This window comes from Eubalaena glacialis, chromosome 6 (assembly GCF_028564815.1).
Source record: "Eubalaena glacialis isolate mEubGla1 chromosome 6, mEubGla1.1.hap2.+ XY, whole genome shotgun sequence".
Classification (NCBI taxonomy): Eukaryota; Metazoa; Chordata; class Mammalia; order Artiodactyla; family Balaenidae; genus Eubalaena; species Eubalaena glacialis.
The window spans coordinates 141,849,993-141,870,965 of record NC_083721.1 but is presented as its reverse complement, the minus strand read 5'-3'; the positions used below and the strand labels follow the sequence as shown (position 1 = coordinate 141,870,965).

General features: G+C 39.6%; 2 protein-coding genes across 3 annotated transcripts in view; one reads left to right on the top strand and one right to left on the bottom strand.

Moving 5' to 3' along the window:
* The window catches only part of SH3BP5 (SH3 domain binding protein 5), a 72,121-nt gene extending 68,390 nt beyond the window's left edge, over positions 1-3,731 (top strand). The window contains exons 8-9 of the mRNA XM_061194694.1: positions 1,616-1,876; positions 2,278-3,731. Coding sequence (XP_061050677.1) covers positions 1,616-1,876; positions 2,278-2,489 — 473 coding nt within the window. The 3' untranslated portion in view covers positions 2,490-3,731. The remainder of the gene's footprint in view (positions 1-1,615; positions 1,877-2,277) is intronic.
* A 928-nt stretch (positions 3,732-4,659) lies between these two features.
* The window catches only part of CAPN7 (calpain 7), a 36,766-nt gene continuing 20,452 nt past the window's right edge, over positions 4,660-20,973 (bottom strand). The window contains exons 11-21 of one of the 2 annotated variants that reach the window (XM_061194692.1): positions 19,879-19,985; positions 18,633-18,753; positions 14,747-14,891; positions 14,519-14,618; positions 14,098-14,233; positions 13,430-13,505; positions 9,775-9,920; positions 8,946-9,008; positions 8,230-8,360; positions 5,842-5,934; positions 4,660-5,748 (exon numbers count right to left, since the gene is read on the bottom strand). In XM_061194692.1, coding sequence (XP_061050675.1) covers positions 5,604-5,748; positions 5,842-5,934; positions 8,230-8,360; positions 8,946-9,008; positions 9,775-9,920; positions 13,430-13,505; positions 14,098-14,233; positions 14,519-14,618; positions 14,747-14,891; positions 18,633-18,753; positions 19,879-19,985 — 1,263 coding nt within the window. In that variant the 3' untranslated portion in view covers positions 4,660-5,603. The remainder of the gene's footprint in view (positions 5,749-5,841; positions 5,935-8,229; positions 8,361-8,945; positions 9,009-9,774; positions 9,921-13,429; positions 13,506-14,097; positions 14,234-14,518; positions 14,619-14,746; positions 14,892-18,632; positions 18,754-19,878; positions 19,986-20,973) is intronic. The other variant, XM_061194693.1, reaches the window with a different exon arrangement.

The window sequence follows — 20,973 nt, the reverse complement described above, 5'->3', positions numbered from 1 at the left end:
GGGGCACATGTGCAGCTAGTGCAACCTGCTTCCTGGGACCTCCCCCGTTGGTGGGACACTGTGTTCACCAAGATGCTACTGAGCATCCTCAGAGTCAGGATTCTGTGGTTAGACATGTTTGGGAAATGTTACACTTTCACCCCTGAGATTCCAAGTACATGTTAGGGCATTGAAGGCTCTGAGAAGTCCCGCAGGGAAGAAGAGTCGTCTGGAATAGGGACTTGGGAATCAGATTTGATTCAAGTCCTGAGCTTCCCACTATGACTAGTACGTGACATGGGCCAGGGTGTAACTTCCTGTCTGTTTCTTCCCCTGTAAAGCGGGGGGCACATGATGGTCCCTGTTGTCCACTACGGAGAGCGGTAATCAGGATTAAATGAAGGAGCACCAGCCCCCAGTGGTCACCGCACATGCGTCTGTCCTTGGGGACCTGTTTTCCAAGGACCACCCCTGGGAAATGGATACAGAGGGTTGTGGTGGCTCCCTCTATGTCAGTCCAGAAAACCACCCCAGCACTGTCTCTGCGCACATCCTTCTTTGCCTTTTCTGTGGAATGATGGCTGTTGGCCCTTCCCCACACTCCTCCCTTGGGTGTTCCTTAATTCAGCCAATAAACATTCAAGTGCCAGGCCCCAGGTAAAAGAAAAGGAAACTAATTTGAGCAACAGTGATGTGAGTAGTTTAGTATACATCATCTCATAAACCCTGTGTGGAGAGGAACATGAAGCTCAGAGAGGTTAAGTACCTTGACCAAGGCCACACAGCAAGTAGTGGAGATGGGATTTGAACTCAGAGCTGAGCCCATTTTCTGTGCTCAGCATTACAGTACTTCTCGTGGATGATCACCTGTGGGATGCTACAAGCTGTTTTTAAAGCAGAGGGAGGAGTAAAGGGGAGTGGGATCACGTGTGGGCTGAGGGGGAAATAGTTCAAAGCTGAGGCGGCTTTCAAACCGTGAGAATGACGTGTCTCTGGGCCTTGGTCATAATGGTCCACAAAACAAACGAGGCACAAGCTACAGAGCACTGTAAGGGAATTGTGTTCTTCTGTGGCCAGTAGTGATCTAGCTGGGCTCCGAGCATGTCTTTTATGAGATCACAAGTTACGCAGAAGATGGTCCCGGCAGACACTCCACGCAGGGCCGTCTCGTCCAGCAGCTTCTGCTGCCCATCGCGTGGAAGGAGGCACCCCTGAAGCCTGGCTGGCTTGGTTCAGGGTGCGTTACTCAGGCCAGCCCTCTTCCTGTGCACGGGGGGATCTGTTTGGGGGGCTGGGGTGGATAAAACCCCTGATCTGCGGCTGAATTCAGCTTCCACCTTTAGGCAGTGTCTGGTGACGGTGACCTCTAGGGCAGGGGCTGGAAAGTGATGGTTAGGACACTGACTATCCGTGGGGTCCAGCGGCTTCCCTGCAAGGTGCTCTGGAGTCTGGTCACGCGAGCTCAGGACGGCCACGTCACTCCTCTCCAGCGCCCTGATCCTGGGATCAGGTGACTGGACCCTGCAGCTGCCAAGCCCTGTCTAGCTCCTGCCTGCAGCGGACGCGTCTGGAGACGTGTAAGGAACTGGGTGGCTGTCTGTCAGGCCTGGGTGATGGCTGTTCTCTCTCCTCCTAGTGGCCTCCGAGGCCTTCGAAGATGACAACTGCAGCACCTTTGTGTCTGAAGATGATTCGGAGACCCAGTCCGTGTCCAGCTTCAGCTCGGGACCCACGAGCCCGTCGGAGATGCCCGAGCAGTTCGCCGCAGCCGTGAGGCCTGGCAGCCTGGACCTGCCCAGCCCCATGTCCCTGTCGGAATTCGGGATGATGTTCCCGGTGCTGGGCCCCCGCAGTGAGTGCAGCGGGGCCTCCTCCCCTGAGTGCGAGGTGGAGCGAGGTGAGTTGAGCCCCCTGCCCGGGGGTGCCTGCCCCGGAGGCCGCGCTCAGGGCCTCGGTGCACATGCTGTGGTGTGGCGGCCTGAGATGGCGCCCAGCTCCACTCCCAACCTGCTTCCTTCTGTATCTCCCATCACAACAGTCCTCTTGACAAGCACCTGCTAGAGAGGTTTCTGTTTCCCAGCTGTTACATGAGTGTGACAGATTTCATCTGCAAAGATGAGGGACATATACGGTTTCCCACGCAACGAAAGCAGTAGGCAGTCCTGTGATGGAAGCCCTTGTGTGATGCGCACAGTGGGGCCACACTGGGAGTCTGGAGGTTGAGCCGGCTGATGGGCTGGGGCCCAGGGGACCCTTGGAATTGTCGGTACTCACCCCGCGATCTTTACGTTTCTACAGGAGACAGGGCGGAAGGGGCAGAGAATAAAGCAAGTGACAAAGCCAGCAACCATCGGGGTCTCGGCAGCAGCAGCGGTGACAGTGGCGAGAGCCCGAGCAGCACGTCCCCCGAGAGCCAGGCCTTGGAGGACAGGATGCGGCAGCTGTCCCTGCAGGGCTCGAAGGGCAGGGACAGGGTCATCGCGGACATAGACGTGGTGCAGATCGGCTGATCGAGTCGCGGCTCTGGCCCAAGCGCATATCAGTATTTAGACATGAAACCGTATGAAGAACAATTGTGCCAATAATCATTTAATATATGCCAAATCCCAAGCATTGCCTCTAAACTGCACTAATGACGTTTCAGTGAGCTTGAGAGCTGAAGATGTTTCTTCTGGGTAAGAGCTCTCAGGCTGGTGTTTTTCAGCACAGAGTCATTGCAGGTGGGCTGTGACCAGGCCCACGGCCTTTGTGGAACGTCCCCTGTCAGTGCTGTGGACGCAGTAACCGGTTCCCGGAAAAAACCCCCGAGCCGGAAAAGGGGCCGGGGAGCTGAGCCCCAGCGGGCTCCACAGCTGGCTCAATTGGGAAAATGGCCTTGTTCTCTCCTTTATATCCCAGGGGATCTAAAGGAAAACAAGTACACAAGACAAAACTCAAATATTCAGAACGACACCTTTTCGACCCAATGAAGGCTTAAAAAAAAAAAAATCCAAGGACACAATTCATTTTCATCATTTCTAGTTTTCAGAGGGGGCTTTTAAAAAAGTGAGTTTGCTGGGACACCCATTAAAATCATCTTCTGTAAAAGGTCACCGAGAGCTGCACTTTTGGGGGCGGGAAAGGTGAATGCCGGTGTGGGGATGGGGGGGGACGAGGGCAGCAGGGGCCTGTCGCAGAAGGGGGTTCGTGGCTGTGGAAGAAAAGGTTCTACAGCGTAAGCCTCATCCTACCGGCCCAGGGGACTTATTCTAAGAGAAGTGCATGGGGAATGGTTGCCAGTGTTGTTCTAGATTGACAAGGTGTTAATTTCTCTGTAGGCTGTAACTTTAAAAATAAAAAATTATTTAAGGGTTATGCTGCACTAGTATTTCTTAGAGGAAATTGTTCCTTACAGCTAGGAAAGGGAGGAGGCACATGTTGGCAAAGGCTGTTAAATAGAAGCAATGGTGTCTGTTATGCTAATAGTGTAAGTGTTCTATTACTGCTTTTCTTGTTTTCATGGTTACACATATTTAGAGCATTGTATTTTATTTGTCCTTTTTTGTTAAGAAAACTTAGCATTTCTGAAAGAAAAAAAAGCAACCCCATTCAAGTTGCCCATTAAGTCTGTCAAGCTTATATATTTGTCATTTGTAAATCCCTTCATACCGTCCTGTTTTCTCCTTTTTTAATGACCGATACAGTATCCTAATTACAAGGTTATTTTGTACTTGTCTTAATACCTTGAGTGTAATAAAAATGGCTTACGAAAATGTCTTTCTGTGACTTCAAATAAGAAATCCTGATGTTGCCTAAATCTTCCAGACAATCCTCTTGCATAAGGAAGAGCATGGAATGCAGTGGTCATCTGTTCTTATTTTCAGTTAAGGTCCTGGATCCTAACAATTTAAGCCCTGATTACCAGGTTTGAATTAGAATTCCACTTCTGCTGCTACTAAAGCCAAGCAGTACGGAGACGCAGTGGCAGGAAAATAAATAATAAAGATGAGGTGCTTATGCTGGAGGCCTGGTTCTCCTGTCTGTGGCGCCTGGGCATCTCCTAGGTCTCAGCCCCAGAGGTTGATTAGTGATTCAGGTATACTTGGGCACTGGACTTTGAAAAGCTCCCCAGTTGTTTCTATTCTCTTTCTATATTGGTCCAACCAAAATTAATCTTTACTTGTACATCGTGAGCTCTATTTAGAGCTCTGTTACAGAATTCAACATTACAATATAGTAAATTGTTTATATAGGTCTCCTCCATTGGATTTTGAGGGCAGGGATTAGGTCTTAGATTGCATCCCGTATACGATCTTTCTTTAACACAAAAAAGGTTCAAATCATGTTTATAATAAATATACCTCTTATGCTTTAGATTTTTCTTTAAAGTCATTGAAAAGTAATCCACCTAAAATATGCTAAAAGTAAAAGCACTATTTATCAAAGAAGTGAAATCTCACTATCACTAGTACAATCTACCACTGAATGTAAAAGAACAGACTTTTTTTGTAGAAGTGTGAGTTTTCATGCAAGTAATGAGTTCTGTTTTAGATGGAACATACCACATGAAGTCCTCTAATAATTTCTCTAGGTTAAACTATGCAGTTTCCATAAGTATAAACATTTTATTTCAATTAAAGATAATAGAAATACAAAAGAAGTTTTAATAATCAGAGATGATGAAAAATTCCACTGTGTTAATTTTTAGATCTTTAAAATCTTGAGCATCATTCTACTCTGATGAATTTTTATGTAAACAACTGGGAATTTTTTCAAACACAACCCAATTACCATATATTAAATCCTCAATTGTATTTTCTTTAGAGTGATGATGTTACCATAAGAACACTGAACTACAGAGCAATTTAAAAAAGACTATACAAACTAAATTGTAATGTCTTCAATGTCTCAGACTACTACTTTCATCAACCTGATAAAACTACACTGATGAATATACCTCAGTTCTCTTTACATGAGTCAATGGGAGACAGGTATCTAACTTCAACAACCTTCATTCTTAAGCATGAGCATCTTCATGCTAAGTTAATTAGTATTAAAACTTTATCCTTTCATAACCTATGGGCAACAGTAAACATTTAAAGCCATAAATAATGCAGAATTAAAATCTCATGGTTAACATGATTCATTTGGTAATTAGGTGCCCAGGATGTACAGGAGGGTCACGACACAAGCAGGTCTACCTTACAACATGCTCTGCCAAGAAGACAACATAATGTAAATACTTCAGAATATTATCCCAGCCTACTGCTCCACTCAGTGAGTCTACACCCCTCATTTTCCTCGTCTGGTCTCGGTTCCCTCTTAGCAAGGGCACTGATCTCAGTACTTGACTGAGCCTCATCTTTAAGCATCTACACTTTTTTTGTACAATGTGGCCCCTAAATGCAAGCCCACTCCATATATACACAAAACCATGTAAATGGTACTTCTAAGTGACATAGGGTAATTCTGACTACATACAATTCTCACCACACACCCTGACTTCAGCACCAGATTCCACAGGAACGTTTTTCGAGATTAATTCTGTTCTGATGATTGTGTTCAGTGTCCTGGAGATCTGTGTCCTCATTTGAAGAGTTGATGTTTGCTGAGTATAAGATCCAGCTATTGCTGAGGTTTCTCTGTCACTGCAGTTGTGTTGTCTTGATGGGGATAATACTATTAAAGTCCAAGAAAAACGGTCCTTCTTGTTTAGGCAAAAAAGTACTGGGAATGATATTGTAGATCCCAGCAGGTATGTTTTCTAGTTCCAGGTAGCAAAACCCACACCTATATTCAGGGAAAATGAGAACAAGGTTTTCAGGTGATGATGCCACAGAAAGTAAAGTGTAAATTAGATAGCAGTCAAAATGCCAACATTACCTGTAGTCACCACTAGATTTTCTCTGAAAGCCATGGGGACCAGGGTCTCCCACCACAGAAACTGTTACAACTTCAAATCCAACACTATATTGCCTAGCAGTAAAAAACAAATTTTTGCTGTTATTAAGTCATCTCAAACACATACCCAAAATAACTATACCTAAAGTGCAGATGGACTATTAAATCAAGTACATGCTTCTAAAAGCTTCAGTAGGAGGAAACAGCACTCTGAGACACATGCATACTATTTTGACTCTTAATTACAGAAAACACCATTTATATTTTTAAATTGATGCCATAAAGATTAATATTTTATTAAACTTACTTTAGAAGAGACTATTTTTACCACAGGCTCTCAGAGAATAATGTTAAATTTAAATGATAAAATAGTGTATTAGGCAGAAAAAGTAGAACAGGAGAGGACCCTGAAATAAGATCTAAATTTACAGAAATAATTAGCATATGGTACACAAGGCATTCCAAATCAGTAGGGAAAGGATTACTTATGTAGGTGGTGATAAGGTGACAAAAGCTTAGAAAAAAAATTGTTATATTGTATTTCACACCAAATATAAAATACATTCCATATGGACTTAAAAAAAATAATGTAAAAAATAACACCATAAAAGAACTAGAAGAAAATACGGTGAAAATTTATTTGATATTAGGGTGAGAGTTCCTGCCCATAGCAAAATAAACCAAAAGAAACAGATCTGATTATAAAGAAAATTTTTTTTCTATGTGAGAAAAAAAATTTATCTGGGAAAAATACCTGCAAATATGTGATGGAGTTAATACCTTTACATACGTACCCTTATTCATGCTTACAATTAAGAAAAACGTGACAAGTCCAACAGAAAAATGGTCAAAAGACATGAATATATGAATAAAGGAAACAATACACATCGTCAATAAACATTTTTCCATATTCAAGCTACATGGTAATGAAATACAAAAGGGCAATTAGGTACCTTATTTCACTTATCAAACTGGTAAAGGCTTTTAAAATCACTGGAAAAATAGCTTAGTCTTATCTAAAGGATTATTAGTTTCTTTTGAAATAGTCTGTAATTACAGGAAGGCAAAATTAAGCCTAGTTTTATTTAGAAGCTAGTACTATTTTTATTTGTATTCTCTGTATTTTTTAAACCTTTTTAAATTGTGAAATATAACACAGTGCACATAAAACAAATATACAGCTTAACAAATAATTCATAAAGTGAACAAACACCTGGGTTACCCCCACCTCAGTCGACAAAACCCTCTCAGCACCGCAGAAGTCCCTGTGTGCTCCCTTCTCATCACTGCCTCTGTCCCCCAGAGCTAACTCGTCTGGTGATCACTTTCCTGCTTTGTCTATAGTCTGACTACGTAAGTGTGCATCCTTCAATAATAGTTTAGTTTTACCTGTTCTTGACTTCATACAAGTGGCAGTCAAGAACAGGTAAACAGTCACATATTCTGTTATGTGGCTTCTGTCACTCAGCCTTGTTCCCAAGACTTACCCATGTTGTGGGGAGCTGTAATTTATTTTCATTGTTATGGAGGACTCTATTACTGTATGACTGTTTTATAATCTTAAATGCCACTGATGAACACTGGCTTTTCTAATTTTCGGCTCTTACACAATTTATTGGCCATTTGGATAATTTCTCTTATGACATGCCTATTCAAGTTTTTGTTTATTTTTGTTTTTATTTTTTAAAAACTGCAGACTTGGGACTTCCCTGGTGGTCCAGTGGTAAAGAATCTGCCTTACAATGCAGGGGACACGGGTTTGATCCCTGGTCAGGGAACTAAGATCCCACATGCCGTGGGGCAACTAAGGCCACATGCCACAACTACTGAGCTCGTGCGCCTCAACTAGAGAGCCTGCGTGCTGCAAACTACAGAGCCCACGCGCCCTGGAGCCTGCGCGCCACAACTAGAGAAGAGAAAACCTGCACGCCACAACTACAGAGAAGCCCATGTGCCGCAACGAAAGATCCCACATGCCTCAACGAAGATCCCGTGTGCCACAACTAAGACCCGACGCAGCCAAAAACAAAAAAAACAAAAATGCAGACTTTTTCTTACTAATGTAGGATATTTACAAATCTTTTTATGTGCTCTTTGTGTCTTAAGTCTTTCCTTATCCTGAGGTTATCTCCTGTATTAGTAATCCACCTGGAATTGATTTTTAGATTGGATGTGAGACAGGGGTCTAATCACCTTTTTGGTATGTGGATATTAATTATTCCAGCACCATTATTGAATGGTGCCCTTTCCTCACTCCTCTTTAATAATAAATTAAGTGTCCACACATATATATTTCAAAACCCTATTCTGTTCCACTAAACTCATTTTTAATATAACATTATTAATTTAAGAAAGTTACTTATCACAAACCTTGGTCCTCTTAGCTCGATCAGTAGTGGCCCAGTCTTCTCTATATGGAATTGGTAAATGGGGTTATTTTTGTGTGTCTCTTGGAAATTTCCACATCCTCCGGCACTCTGACCACTCCACTTTCCATTAATCTAATAAAACAAAGCTTTTGTATTAACAAAACTTCACATTCTATAATTCTACTTTAAAGACAAAATTCCTTTGGGCCTTAAAAAAAAAGAAAAAAGAAAAAAAAAAGCAACTCTCCACCGTGGCTGCATCCTCTCTCTCCAGGCTTTATTGCCACCGGCAGCCAGCATCCCTCTCCAAGTCAGCCCGGCCACTTTGCTACTCTCAGCCCTGTCTCCAACTCTCAGCCTTCAAGTCTGCCCTGCCAAGAATCCTCCCTAAAATCCTCTTCCACACGTCCAGCCCGCCCTGCAGAGTCAATCTCAAATTCTGCTTAAGGCCTTCCCTTCTGACCAAGGTTTGCATTAGTCTTCTTTCTCTGAATTAATTTTTTCCCACAGAATCACTTAACGGTGCTCACTGAAGAGCTTGTATTCCAACCCAGACTGGAGACTACTCACATTTCCCTTGTAGTCCTGTCAAGTCCCAGAATGTTTTTACTTTGTAAGAAATTGTTAAACATGAAAAAAAAATGAGAAAAGGAGAAAAAGGAAAGGGAATTCTAAGATTTCAATGAGATTATGACCCAGAGAAAAAAATTCTCTTACCTGTTTTGATACAGTATATGGTGAAGGAATCTTTGAAAAAGTAAAGCTGCATGCTGAGTATACCTAGAGAAAAAAAAAAAAAAATTATTACAGTGATAAAATTTATGCTTATAAAAACACTAAAGTGATGAAAGAATGTTTTGGAAGACTAAGAAATTAGCTGGCATATATAATAGTCCTGATTCTGTAGGCAGCCTGGCATCAGGGCAGGAATAAACAACTGCGGGTTGGGCAGCTAAAGCTCTGTCTGCTGCTAACTGTATGACTCAGGACACACCACAATCTCCCTAGGCCTTGGCTTCTGCATGTGAAGAATGAAGGGGTGAAAGCAGCTCCCAAAGTCCCTTTCGTCACTAAAAATCTATTCAAATTGAGCTTCTTGACTGATCTACGACAAACAAATCTATGCAGAACAAAATTACAATGACCTTCCCAGCTACCTGAGAGCCATGTTTATAGGCAATCGATTTCCTTTCACTAAGTTCAAGGTCTTCTTTTTTAATTCAATAAAAGTATTATGTAGACTAAAGGAGCTTTTATTGCTCTGTGAATTTATTAGTCCAACATACCAAATTACCTCAGGACTAAACTACTACTCTAAAAACTAAAATGTTCATTCAAAATGTTATTCAAAATAAAAATTTTACCATTCAAAAGCATTATTTTCTGCATGAAGCATCATAATTTAATACTGAATTGTTATACAGATAAACACTCAACAATATATAGATCAATCTTTATAAATAAACCTTTTTTGTAGATAATCCCACTTACAAAGCAGAGATGTTATATACCTTCTTTTATTGTTCTGTCATGTTGGTTTACTTACCCGGACTGTGTAATGGATTGTGTTCTGTTTTTCATACTGAGAAACCACTAATGTAAAGGTATGGGTCCCAGGTGTGGTTAGCTTTATCTTAGTCAAATAATGAGGGCTGTTAATTCGAATCCCATCAATGTACGGAGGTGGGTCAGCTGCAAATAAACAAGTAGGTTTACAGAAGACAGGACTTTATTTTCTTTAGTTTTTAATTTAAGTTTTATGGTTGATGTAGGAAAAATAATTAAATGGATGGACATCCCCTTAATTAATTCATCTTTAAAATATAACGTACTAAAGAATTACAATTTCAATTTAAAACTTTACAATTAAGCAATTTAAAACTTTAAAATGAAATAGTTTCTAATAAATAAAAAGAGATCTTTTGGAATACATCCAATGAGGTATATGATAATCCCTGCTATTTGCCCTATGTTTTATTTTTCTCTCCTGGTAGAGGATTTTAAAATCAAGATTAACTTTTTTTCTTTTAAGGAAAATTGTTAAAAAGATACAAAGAAGTATATAAACATATATCTATTTCCCACCACTCAGAATTAAATTAACATATTTTTGTCACACTAGCTTCTTTATAAAACAAAGTTCCTTTTAACCACCACCCTTAATATTCCATTCCACTCTGATGGATTTGATGGGCATCCTTTCAGACTTTCTCTCACACACACACACACGAGCATATATCTAAAAAAACAGACAGTATATGTCTTATCTTTCATTTTTCACTCAAGTTTTTGAGATCCATGTTGATCTACATAGATACAGTTCATTCCTTTTAAATCCATGTGAACAGTATTATATGCCATCATATGAATAGGACATATTTTATCTATACTCCCTCATCTAGTTATTCAGACAATGTGGAGATTTGGATTATTTCCAATATTTTGCTATCACACACAATGCTGCCTGTCATATTCTTTCACAGTCTCATGAATTAAGGCTGATACAATAAAATCATTTCATGCATGTCAATTAAGTCATTTAAGATCAATGCTATATCACTGAGGTTATTTAGGAACACTGAATATTTATAATGTAATTTGTAGAAAAAATTTTAGTATCTCAAACAGGTAATAAGTCTCTCAAGCTTAGAGGTGGTGCAATCTAGTGTGAAGGGGAAAAGAATGGGCATGTCTGTGGTCCTGAAAGGTGTGACCTATGTCTCAGTTTACTCTCCTGTCAGATGGAGAACAGTCTGATTTACCTCAGAGTATTGTGATGAAAATAAAACTATAAACCAGAAAGTATCCTGAAATGGCAAAGTCACTATGCGTAAGAGAGGAAGCATTGTTTTTTAAAAAATCCAAGTACAAAGAGTAACAAGTTGTTGAAATTCAAAAGCCATGTAACATGTTAATGCTAGGAATATACTCACAAAATCTGTGCTTTTTTGGTTATATAATGACCAACATGAAAAATGGAAAATTTAGCTAGTTTAACTTGACATTTATCATTGGACCTACCGTGTGCCATGCACATCCCAGAAAACCTTGGGATACCCTCAATGCAGCATAATGGAGAAGAAGGCCATGTTTTCCTATGATCAAGCAAAACCACCTGGACAAAACCACTTTTGATCCCATCTCCCCCATCAGTGCCCATTTCTCCGCACAGCCTTCTTGAAAGAACGGTCAGTGATTGCTTCCTTACCTCAGGCCCTCCTCAATCCACTCCACCTGGGCTTCCAGCCCACCTCTCGCCAACTCTGTTCTTGTCAAGGCCAACGATGCTGCCAGGGCGCTAGGTCCAACAGTCTCTTCTCTATCCTAATCTCACTGGACCTCAGAAACAGCAATGGGTGGAGATGTCCACTCTTTCCCGCACGGAGTATTTTCTTCCCTTGGGTTATGTGAAACCTTACTCTGTCTCGTCAGGTACTCTGTTCAAATTCTTCTGTGGTAACTTGCCCTCTGCTCAACCGTAAGATGCCAGAGTCCAAGGGCCAGGTGCTGGGTGTTCGTCTCTGAACCTACAACTCTCTCCGTAGGTGATTTATATACAGTCCTACCTTCAAATGCCTTCCTTATCCCCGACTCCTCCATCTGTACCTGCGGCCCTACCCTTGTCCCAGAATTCTGCTCAAAACCCCAACTGCCTACTTGGCACCTTCACTTGGAGAGCTAACAGGGATCTCAAATTTAACAAAACCAAAAATTAACTTTTGATTTTACTCCACAAATCTGCTCCCTCCCCTGCTCCCACTAACATTTACATCTCAGTCAATGTTACACCTTTCTATGGCTCAAGCCCAAAACACAGGGATCATCCTTGACTCCTCTTTGACCACACATTAACCCAAGTCCTGACAACCCTAACCAAACCCAAATCAAACCTTAACCAACCCAAACCAAAGTCCTGACAACCCTAGCCAACCCAAACCAAATCTGTCCACTCCCCATCTCCACTTTAGCACCCTCAGTTCAAACCACCATCACTTCTCACATAAATAAAATCACCTAATTGGGTTCTCTGCTTCCATTTTTTGTCCCCTCCAATATATTCTACAAAGAATTTTCTTTAAAAAAAATCAGATAATGCCATTTTCCTGATTAAGACCCTCCAAAGATTTCCCATCGCACTTAGAGCAAAATCCAAACCCTTTCCTGGGCTGATAGACCTCCTGTGATCTAAGCCTGCATACCTCTGACCATTTCTGTGATACCACACTTCCCAGGCCTCCTGGCCTTTCTTCTGTTCCCAGAAAACACCTATCTTTCCCTCATTTTAGGGTCCTTGCACTTGCTGTTCCCTCTGCTTATAATGCTTTTACCTCTACTTCTTTGCATGACTGACTCCTGTTCGTGATTCAGAGTTCCTCTTATCCCTTCTCAAAGAGGCCTTCCATGGCCACCCAACCAAAGTAACCAATGTGACCCTATGCATTTCTTTACAAATATGTGTCACTATCAGGTCTTTTTTTTCTTATTGTTTGTCTCCCAAACTAGAACATAAACTAACAGCTCCTATCATGAAGTGATAAAAAAATTTTTTTTAATGTGAAAGCAAAATGGTCTCAACACAGTATGTTAATGCCTTAGGGAAAGATTTACTTTGCCTGGCAAGAAGGTTATCACAGAGAAAATAACATAAACTGGATCTTAACCACATTCATTACACAGAATAGGGTAAAAGGAATATGTGGGCAGAGGGCAGGTAGAAGAGATTCTCGGCAGAAGAAACTGTGTGAAAAGAGGGGCAACAAAGGCATGGTGTGTTCAGGAGAAGCCAGACCCACTGTGAAATGCTGGGGCATGAGATAAAGGGGGACAGCGAGGTGAAGCCCGGAATATAAAAAGCCTTAGACATCAAGCTGAAGAGCTTGGATTTTATCCAAGAGTCCATGGAAAACCACAGAATTTTTGATCAGGGAAAAAATATAGGATTTAAATTTTAGAAACAAAGCTCTGATAGCAATGTGCAAGAGTGCAGAAATCCCAAATTCCTGAGGTCTCTAAATTAAAAATAAATCAAAACAAAACACACAAAGAGCATAAATACCTACCCAACTGTTAGAGTAGTTTCTATTAGTCTATCAGCATAATTATTAATTTCTGCATATTATCTACATAAAATTTGTCATTTTCAAATTAATCACACAAATAGAATTTTAATGTTTGTTTGAATGTCTGTTTACTAAACATACCTGGGTAATAAACTTTTTTCCCATCCGTCTTGTATACAACCATTGTGATAAATTCTCGATTATTTGCAAAATCATCCTAAAAGCACAGAGTCCGATATGGTTAGGAAAATGGGCTCAAAATTCTCCTGTGTGTGTGTGTTTGTGTATGGAGGTGGGGAGGGGAGGGGAAGGAGATTATTTCTAAGTTTAAGAGCATTTCTATTTAGTGTTATTAAAAAATGTCATTTTTCTGAATTAAATTGTCATTTCAATAGATGACCATATTGTATGAAGCAAGATACTAAAAAACCACTCTAAAGCCATTAAAATTATGGTTACCCTTTATAAAATCAGGCCCAATGAATCAACATTTCCAAACCCTCTTTAGCATATTTTTATGTTAATATTCTTAAGATCTAAGCATACAGAATCAACACTAAAACCCTCTCTAGAAAGCATAAACTCCCTCATATTTTTCTTCATAGATGATTTTTGAATGAGATTTTAAGTGTATAATTATAAATGACTAATTTCCTTTGAGGAAAATATTCATTTATCTAAGTAAACACTATTTTCAAGACACCTATATAAATGAAACAGGCTGGTGATCAAATTACATTATCTTGCTCACAATGGTCTAATTATGTTTAAAAGAATTTCTGTATGGGATATAGGAAGGGTATCAGTACCTTGTCTGTTATGTGTCTACTAAGCAAAACCCAAACCGCAGCGCCCCCCTGTGGACACTGCACCTCCAACTTGTACTGGGGATTGTTGGCCAGGCTATAGGCATCTTTCACAGGTCCTTGCTTCGCATCCCAAGTGCTAAAGGACAAAATCAACAAAGAACGTAGTAATTAAATTTCTCATAGAGCTAAACTGAAATACTATTTTTGTTTTGTGTTTCAAATACAATTAGGTTATCGGGTTTTCTTGTTTTTTAAATTTTTGGCATAACCAAGAAGCATATACAGAGAATAACTATTACACGATAGTCATCTGTGGGCATGACAAAAAGAGAGAGAATACTAGTCTTCCCAAATAATTTTATTTTAAATGAAAAAAGGGAGACTACTATAAAGCATATTCTGAAATGTGCAAAAAAGTTACCTGTGAATACATGTTGATTCTTTAAAAAGACCTGGATTCCAACTCAAATAAATCACATCATAATACTGGCAGAGATCATCCCATGAGATCCAAAATATTCCTGAAAATCAGACGTCTTTGTTAGTCTAAAAAAAAATCTTAATGACTTGTCAGTTAAGTACATTTCACACTGTTAAAGCATGTTATTTATTTAAAGATCAAGTATTATTAAACTAAAAAGATACTTACCATTGTCTATTTTCTGAGCTGTTCGAGGATCAAAGTTTAAACACTTTTGCAACTCTGGGGTCCAGTTTTTTACATCGTTTTCACTATATCTTCCTTTCCAACGTAAATGACTCCAAGGATTTTTCAGTTGGATAAATCGCAGCCCCTATTTAAAAAACCAGGAGATAACGAAGTTGCAAAACAGTTTTACCATATTTTTATTAGTTATATCATTCTCCAAGCGAGGATGCAATTTGAATACTTATCCATTCTTTTCCCTACAAATAAATTTGAAATTACTATTCTTTAATCAATATTTCCCCGAATCCCATATCTGATCAAAAACTATAAATGGCTACCTATCCCCAGAGCTATGCTGTCCATATGTAGCCACTAATCACACGTGATTAGTTATATTATAATTAAATCGGGACTTCCCTGGCAGTCCAGTGGTTAAGACTCCGAGTTCTCAATGCAGGGGGCACAAATTTGATCCCTGGCTGGGGAACTAAGATCCCTCATGCCTCATGGCGCAGCCAAAAAAAGAAAAAAAAAAATTGGTATCATTTAATTCAGTTTACAAATCAGTTCCTTAGTCACAGTAGCCACATTTCAAGAGTTCAAGGACCAAGTGTACTAGTAGCTAATGCATCACACAGCACAGACACAGAACATTTTCATCATCACAGGAAGTTCTATTGGGCTGCCCTGCCTTAGAGCATCAGGTATTTCCTGTCCTTTCAGAGCCTACTCTACCCTGGCCTCACTGTTTTCCAGTACCCATGCCCCACGTATTTGGCTCTACTCGAGGCCTTCCTCTCACAGTCCCACAAATGATCCTTATTCAGTTTCACCTCTAAATGCCCTTGCTCATACTGCTCCTGTTTCTGGAAGGCGCTCTCTGATCCCTTTCAGATCCTCTTTAGCTTCGTTCTCCACTGTCTCTCAGTGAAGACTGAAGCAATGAAAAGAACACGAACTTTGGAGTCCTAATGAAATGGGACCAAATTCCAGCTCTACTATTTATCAGCTTTATGGGCCTTGGTTGGTCACTACTCTCTCTGAGCTGTTGTGAAGATTAAATGGAGTAACATATGCAAAGTTTCTAGCACTTAGCAACTTCCTTCTCATTTTAATTACTACCTCTCCTTTAAAGTTCATAGTGCTAACAATCTGTATTACGTTAGTTTACAACAAATAATATCCTATCTTATATCGTTTCCTACTTGTGCAAATGCAGGAGTCTTGTCTCCCCAGTGCGACTGTAAACTCCTTGAAATGGTAACACTATTATCCTTTTTCAGACGTCTCCACTGAGTTTATGGAACACAGTATGCGCTCAGTAAATACTGGGCATGTCTACAGAGTTGATTACATTAATTCAGAAAAACAAAAGAGCCTGTAAATCCAAAAGATTTGTCTTATTTCAAGGAGTCAACTTAGAAAATTGAGTTCTTTTTCTAATGATGTCACAAATCAAACTATTTGGAAGACATTTGAAAAAAAAAACATTCCTTTGCTACTTCAAATGTGGCAAATCATGGCCTGGGGAAGATGTGATTTCTGGACATAAGCCAGACTAATTACTCTCAGGCCATATTCCCTAGAATCTCATTAATACAATTTCTGTTCTCAATCTCTTCTACACCACTTGTGCCTCACCCTGCCCCTGCCACACATCAGCCAACAAACATTGAACTCTAACTCCATTCAAGGGCACTTTTGGTGGGAATGTAAATTGGGTCCAGCCATTATGAAAACAGTATGGAGATTCCTCAAAAAATTAAAAATAGAACTGTCATATGATCAAGTAATTTCACTTCTGGGTATTTGTCCACAGAAAACAAAAACACTAATCCAAAAAAGACATATCCACACCAATGTTCACTGCATCATCATATATAAGAGCCAAGATATGGAAACAACCTATGTGTCCACTGATGGATGAATGGATAAAGAAATTTGGTATACATATATACAATGAAATGTTAGCCGTAAAAAAGAATGAATTCTTGCCATTTGCAACTACATGGATGGACCTAAAGGGTATTATGCTAAGTGCAATGTTAGAGAAAGATAAATACCATATGATTTCACTTACGTGTGGAATCTAAAAAACAAAACAAATGAACAAACATAACAAAACAGAAACAGACTCATAGATACAGAGAAAAAACAGGTGGTTGCCAGAAAGGAATGGGCTGGGGAGGATGAGTAAAATAAGCGAGAGAGATTAAGAGGCAGAAACTTCCAGCTACAAAATAAATGAGTCATGGGGATGAAACGTTCAGCACTGGGAATACAGTCAATAATATTGTAATAACTTTGTATGGTGACAGATGGTGACTTATTGTGGTGAGTATTTTATAACATGTAGAAATAGTGCATCACTATGCTGTGCACCTGGATCTAATGCAGTATTGTACATCTATCATACCTCAATTTAAAATAAAAAATAAAATGTATAAAAAAATAAAAAACAAGCAGCCTTAATCATTACAGAATAACTGATACATGGGATTGATACTGTGTAAACAATGTTAACTGATTTTTAACAAGGCTATTATTTGAAATGTTTACTTTACTGAAATTTAACAACTTTTTAATGTTTTGTTTTCAAGTCAAACCACAGGTACCTATTTTTCTCTTAAATATGTTGTTTTTCTAGTTTCCCTTGAACAATCATAACAGTCTTATTACTTGAAGTAAATGATATATCTTTACAGAAATTTTCCTCATATTCAAGCTTACTTTCATATTGACTGTTTCATTATCTAAATTTAAATCTCTTGCCAGACACATTCATTAACACCTATCTCAAAGGATGTTCTAACAATAAAATTGTTACTAAATAATAGCAACTGTTATTCCCAATGTTTTAATTGGTGTTTGTGGCAAATTACATTCCTGAAACAAACACAAACCTCTCAGCTTATTCAATTTCACATAAATTTTTGTATTTTTTGTTTTATGTAGTCAATTTTTATGCCACTTTAAAAGGAAGAGACAATTCTACACAGAATGTTTGGAGGCACCACAATGGGGGCTGATTTAGAAAGCTTTGAGACTATAAATCTTTAAATGTTGCAGCAGGTCCCAATTGCCTTTGTAATTCATACAGTTCCATGTGCCACATAAGAAAATCAGACTAATTAATACACAGTAGTACTCTGTTCTTGCTGATTAATCACTACTTCTTTCTATGAGTTTAAACAGAAGAAACTGGAATACACTGCTAGTTAAACTTTCCAGTAACTAGACAGCTTAGTTTCTATACCATCAGGGAAAAAGAGTCCTTCCTTAATAATTTTTGTATTTTCTAATCCATAGAACAGATCTATTTTTCAGTGGAAAATAACTAATTAACTAATTAATAACATGAGAAGTAATGAAGTCAACCGTGCCAACAGCCACACACAGAAAAAGGGTCTGAAAAAAGCCTCATAGCATGCAAGGGCTGTTAGGAAAACACCTGCAAACCCACTGGCATGTTTCCTATTCATAGGTATCCTCTTATTTTTTCGTCCGTGCACAGCTATTCACTGAATGTCTACTATGCTCTACAGCCTGACACTGCGATTGACCCCCAACACCAACAGACAGCCCAGAACCTTGAGGGACATGTTTTCACTTCGACCCTGCTACTTTTATGGGAAAAAAAAGAGGCATACAATGTTCCTGTTCTGTCATCAATATCTGTGCTGCTACTGTCATTACATTTCCCATCTTTTTATTCATAATTTCCAACGGTAGAGGTCAAGTTGTTTAATGTAATAGGTGGAATGATTTTAAAACCTGGCCTAAACCTTGATTTGTCAGTATTTAAAAGGCTCATGTATCACTTGGAATCCTTGCAACATCTTACTAGCACACAAGAAAAACAAGGGAAACAAATGCAAGGCAAAACCTTGAGCTCTCTGATGTCCAACACGGCGTACGCGTGTGTGGGGACCAGGCCCCACCGCTCGCCTTCAGCTTCAGTCATCACTCCAGTGGATGCGGTGATGAGGACGTCCCCTTTGTGAAACCTGGAATGGACCCGACAGACCAATAATCAAAGGAAAACACATCTGTACTCTCAGATCACACCATCTTTCCTTTAGCCTCATGGTTTACATGAAAATTTCCACAAAGTGGAAATCTTTTCTAAAATGGGCTATTCCCAACAGCCCTCAGAGAACTTTTAACAAGTATATTTCTATTTTACAGCAAATCAGAAAAACTATCACATTTCCTTCTTTTCCCTCCCAGTTTTAGACAACTTAATTCTCAGGTAGAAACCTATCAGTGAAGGCAAATAAATGCTAAATTTTCAAATGATTTACAAATAAAGGTGAAGATGTGAAATATCAAATGTATTTTTCCCAAAGCCACATCATTTATCAAATCAGTGAGCTTTCTGGTTTCAATACTGAATGTGTATTATTGTACAGTTTTCCAGTTCTTCATGTGGATTATCCATTTAAGGCTTAAGCTATCTTCCTCTTTATGTTCTCACCCTTCTCTCTTCCCACTTTCCCTCAAATTGGTAAGTACTCAGGAAGTACAAAATTACATATTCTAGATTCAAATGTTTGGATTATCTACCATCTGGATTAACTGTAAGCATCAGTGAGGATGACTGAGGGCTGGCTGGAGCGAGTACATAAAGTGAAGTCTATTTTAAAAACACAACTTCCCTAATAACTGAAAATGACAGCCTCTGCAATATCCATTCTAAATAAGACATGGTTTTTATTTTTTTAACATTTTTTAATAAATTTATTTATTTTTTATTTATTTATTTTTGGCTGCGTTGGGTCTTTGTTGCTGCATGCAGGGTTTTTCTAGTTGCGGTGAGCGGGGGCTACTCTTTGTTGCGGTGTGTGGGCTTCTCATTGCGGTGGCTTTTCTTTTGTGGAGCACGGGCTCTAGGCATGCGGGCTTCAGTAGTTGTGGCTCGTGGGCTCTAGAGCGCAGGCTCAGTAGTTGTGACGCACGGGCTTAGCTGCTCTGCGGCATGTGGGATCTTCCCGGACCAGGGATCGAACCCGTGTCCCCTGCATTGGCAGGCGGATTCTTAACCACTGCGCCACCAGGGAAGTCCCAACATGAAGTTTCTAAATAGCCTCTTTTAGTACAAAAGACAGAGACAGAGACAGAGAAATGTTTACCTTTGATAAAGCATTCGGAAAGAATTATCCTTACTGAAAGTCTGGCTGTCTGAATGCATGGCAATCCTTTCTGGTATCCATCCAGTCAGTGCATGAAGATCAATATTCTGCAACATAAACACAGTCAGGACTCTCAACGTGGTTTTCAAGCTCTTAAATAAATCCCCAGGGTAGTTATTAAATCTCTTTGATCTGACATGATGATTCTGATAGAAATAAATCAGAAGGTAGTAAGTTGTTCTCTACCAGTAATAAATCTCTTATTTAACTCAACTTCCTACCTGGATTTAAGCAGAAGCCTCTCTTCTTACAATCTCTGCTGCTTTTCCTGAATTCAAAGAATTGTTTTACTGATAAATACGATGAAAACTCAAAACGTTTAACAGAAAAAACTGCTTTGATGATGATGACAGTCACTCACCATTTACTGAGTTTTTACAATATGACAGTCACCTTTCCTAACATTTTACATATATGCTCATTCCTTCTCTCTTTAAGCTGACTGGGTAAATCAACAGGCAATGGATTAGAAAGCTAAACTAAAAATATTTGAAGGACACAGCAACTGAACATGGAGGCTGGGAAGAAATTTTAACATCCTATTACCTTTAACTATGAACTATACATTCTTTGACTAGCATTATAAGAACCAGAAGGATGAAGGAGGCTGGGTACTAGGCAAGGATACTAACCAGGTATGAATAATGGGTGATCTGCATATATTATTTCATTTAATCTTTACAGTTCTTGAGAGGTGGGTATTATCCTCATACCACAGACAAGCAAAGAGGCTAAGAAAGGGTAAATACCTTTCTAAGGCAACAGGCTGATTAGTGTTATAATTCAAAGTCATGCTAGTCTGAATAATTTCTGGCATAAGGCCAGTGGTTTACAACTAAAGGACACTGGCACATACCTTGATTTTACAGGTTAAGTTGTGTTAAGGTTGGGAAAAACTAACTCCAAACTCCTTGAACCTGAATTTGCAAATCAAAAAAAATATACAAGGATGACAATATGACATATCCCTTTGATCTGCAGAGGCTTCTCTGGAAAGGTACACTGTATTTAACTGGCCATATATCCCACCAGAAC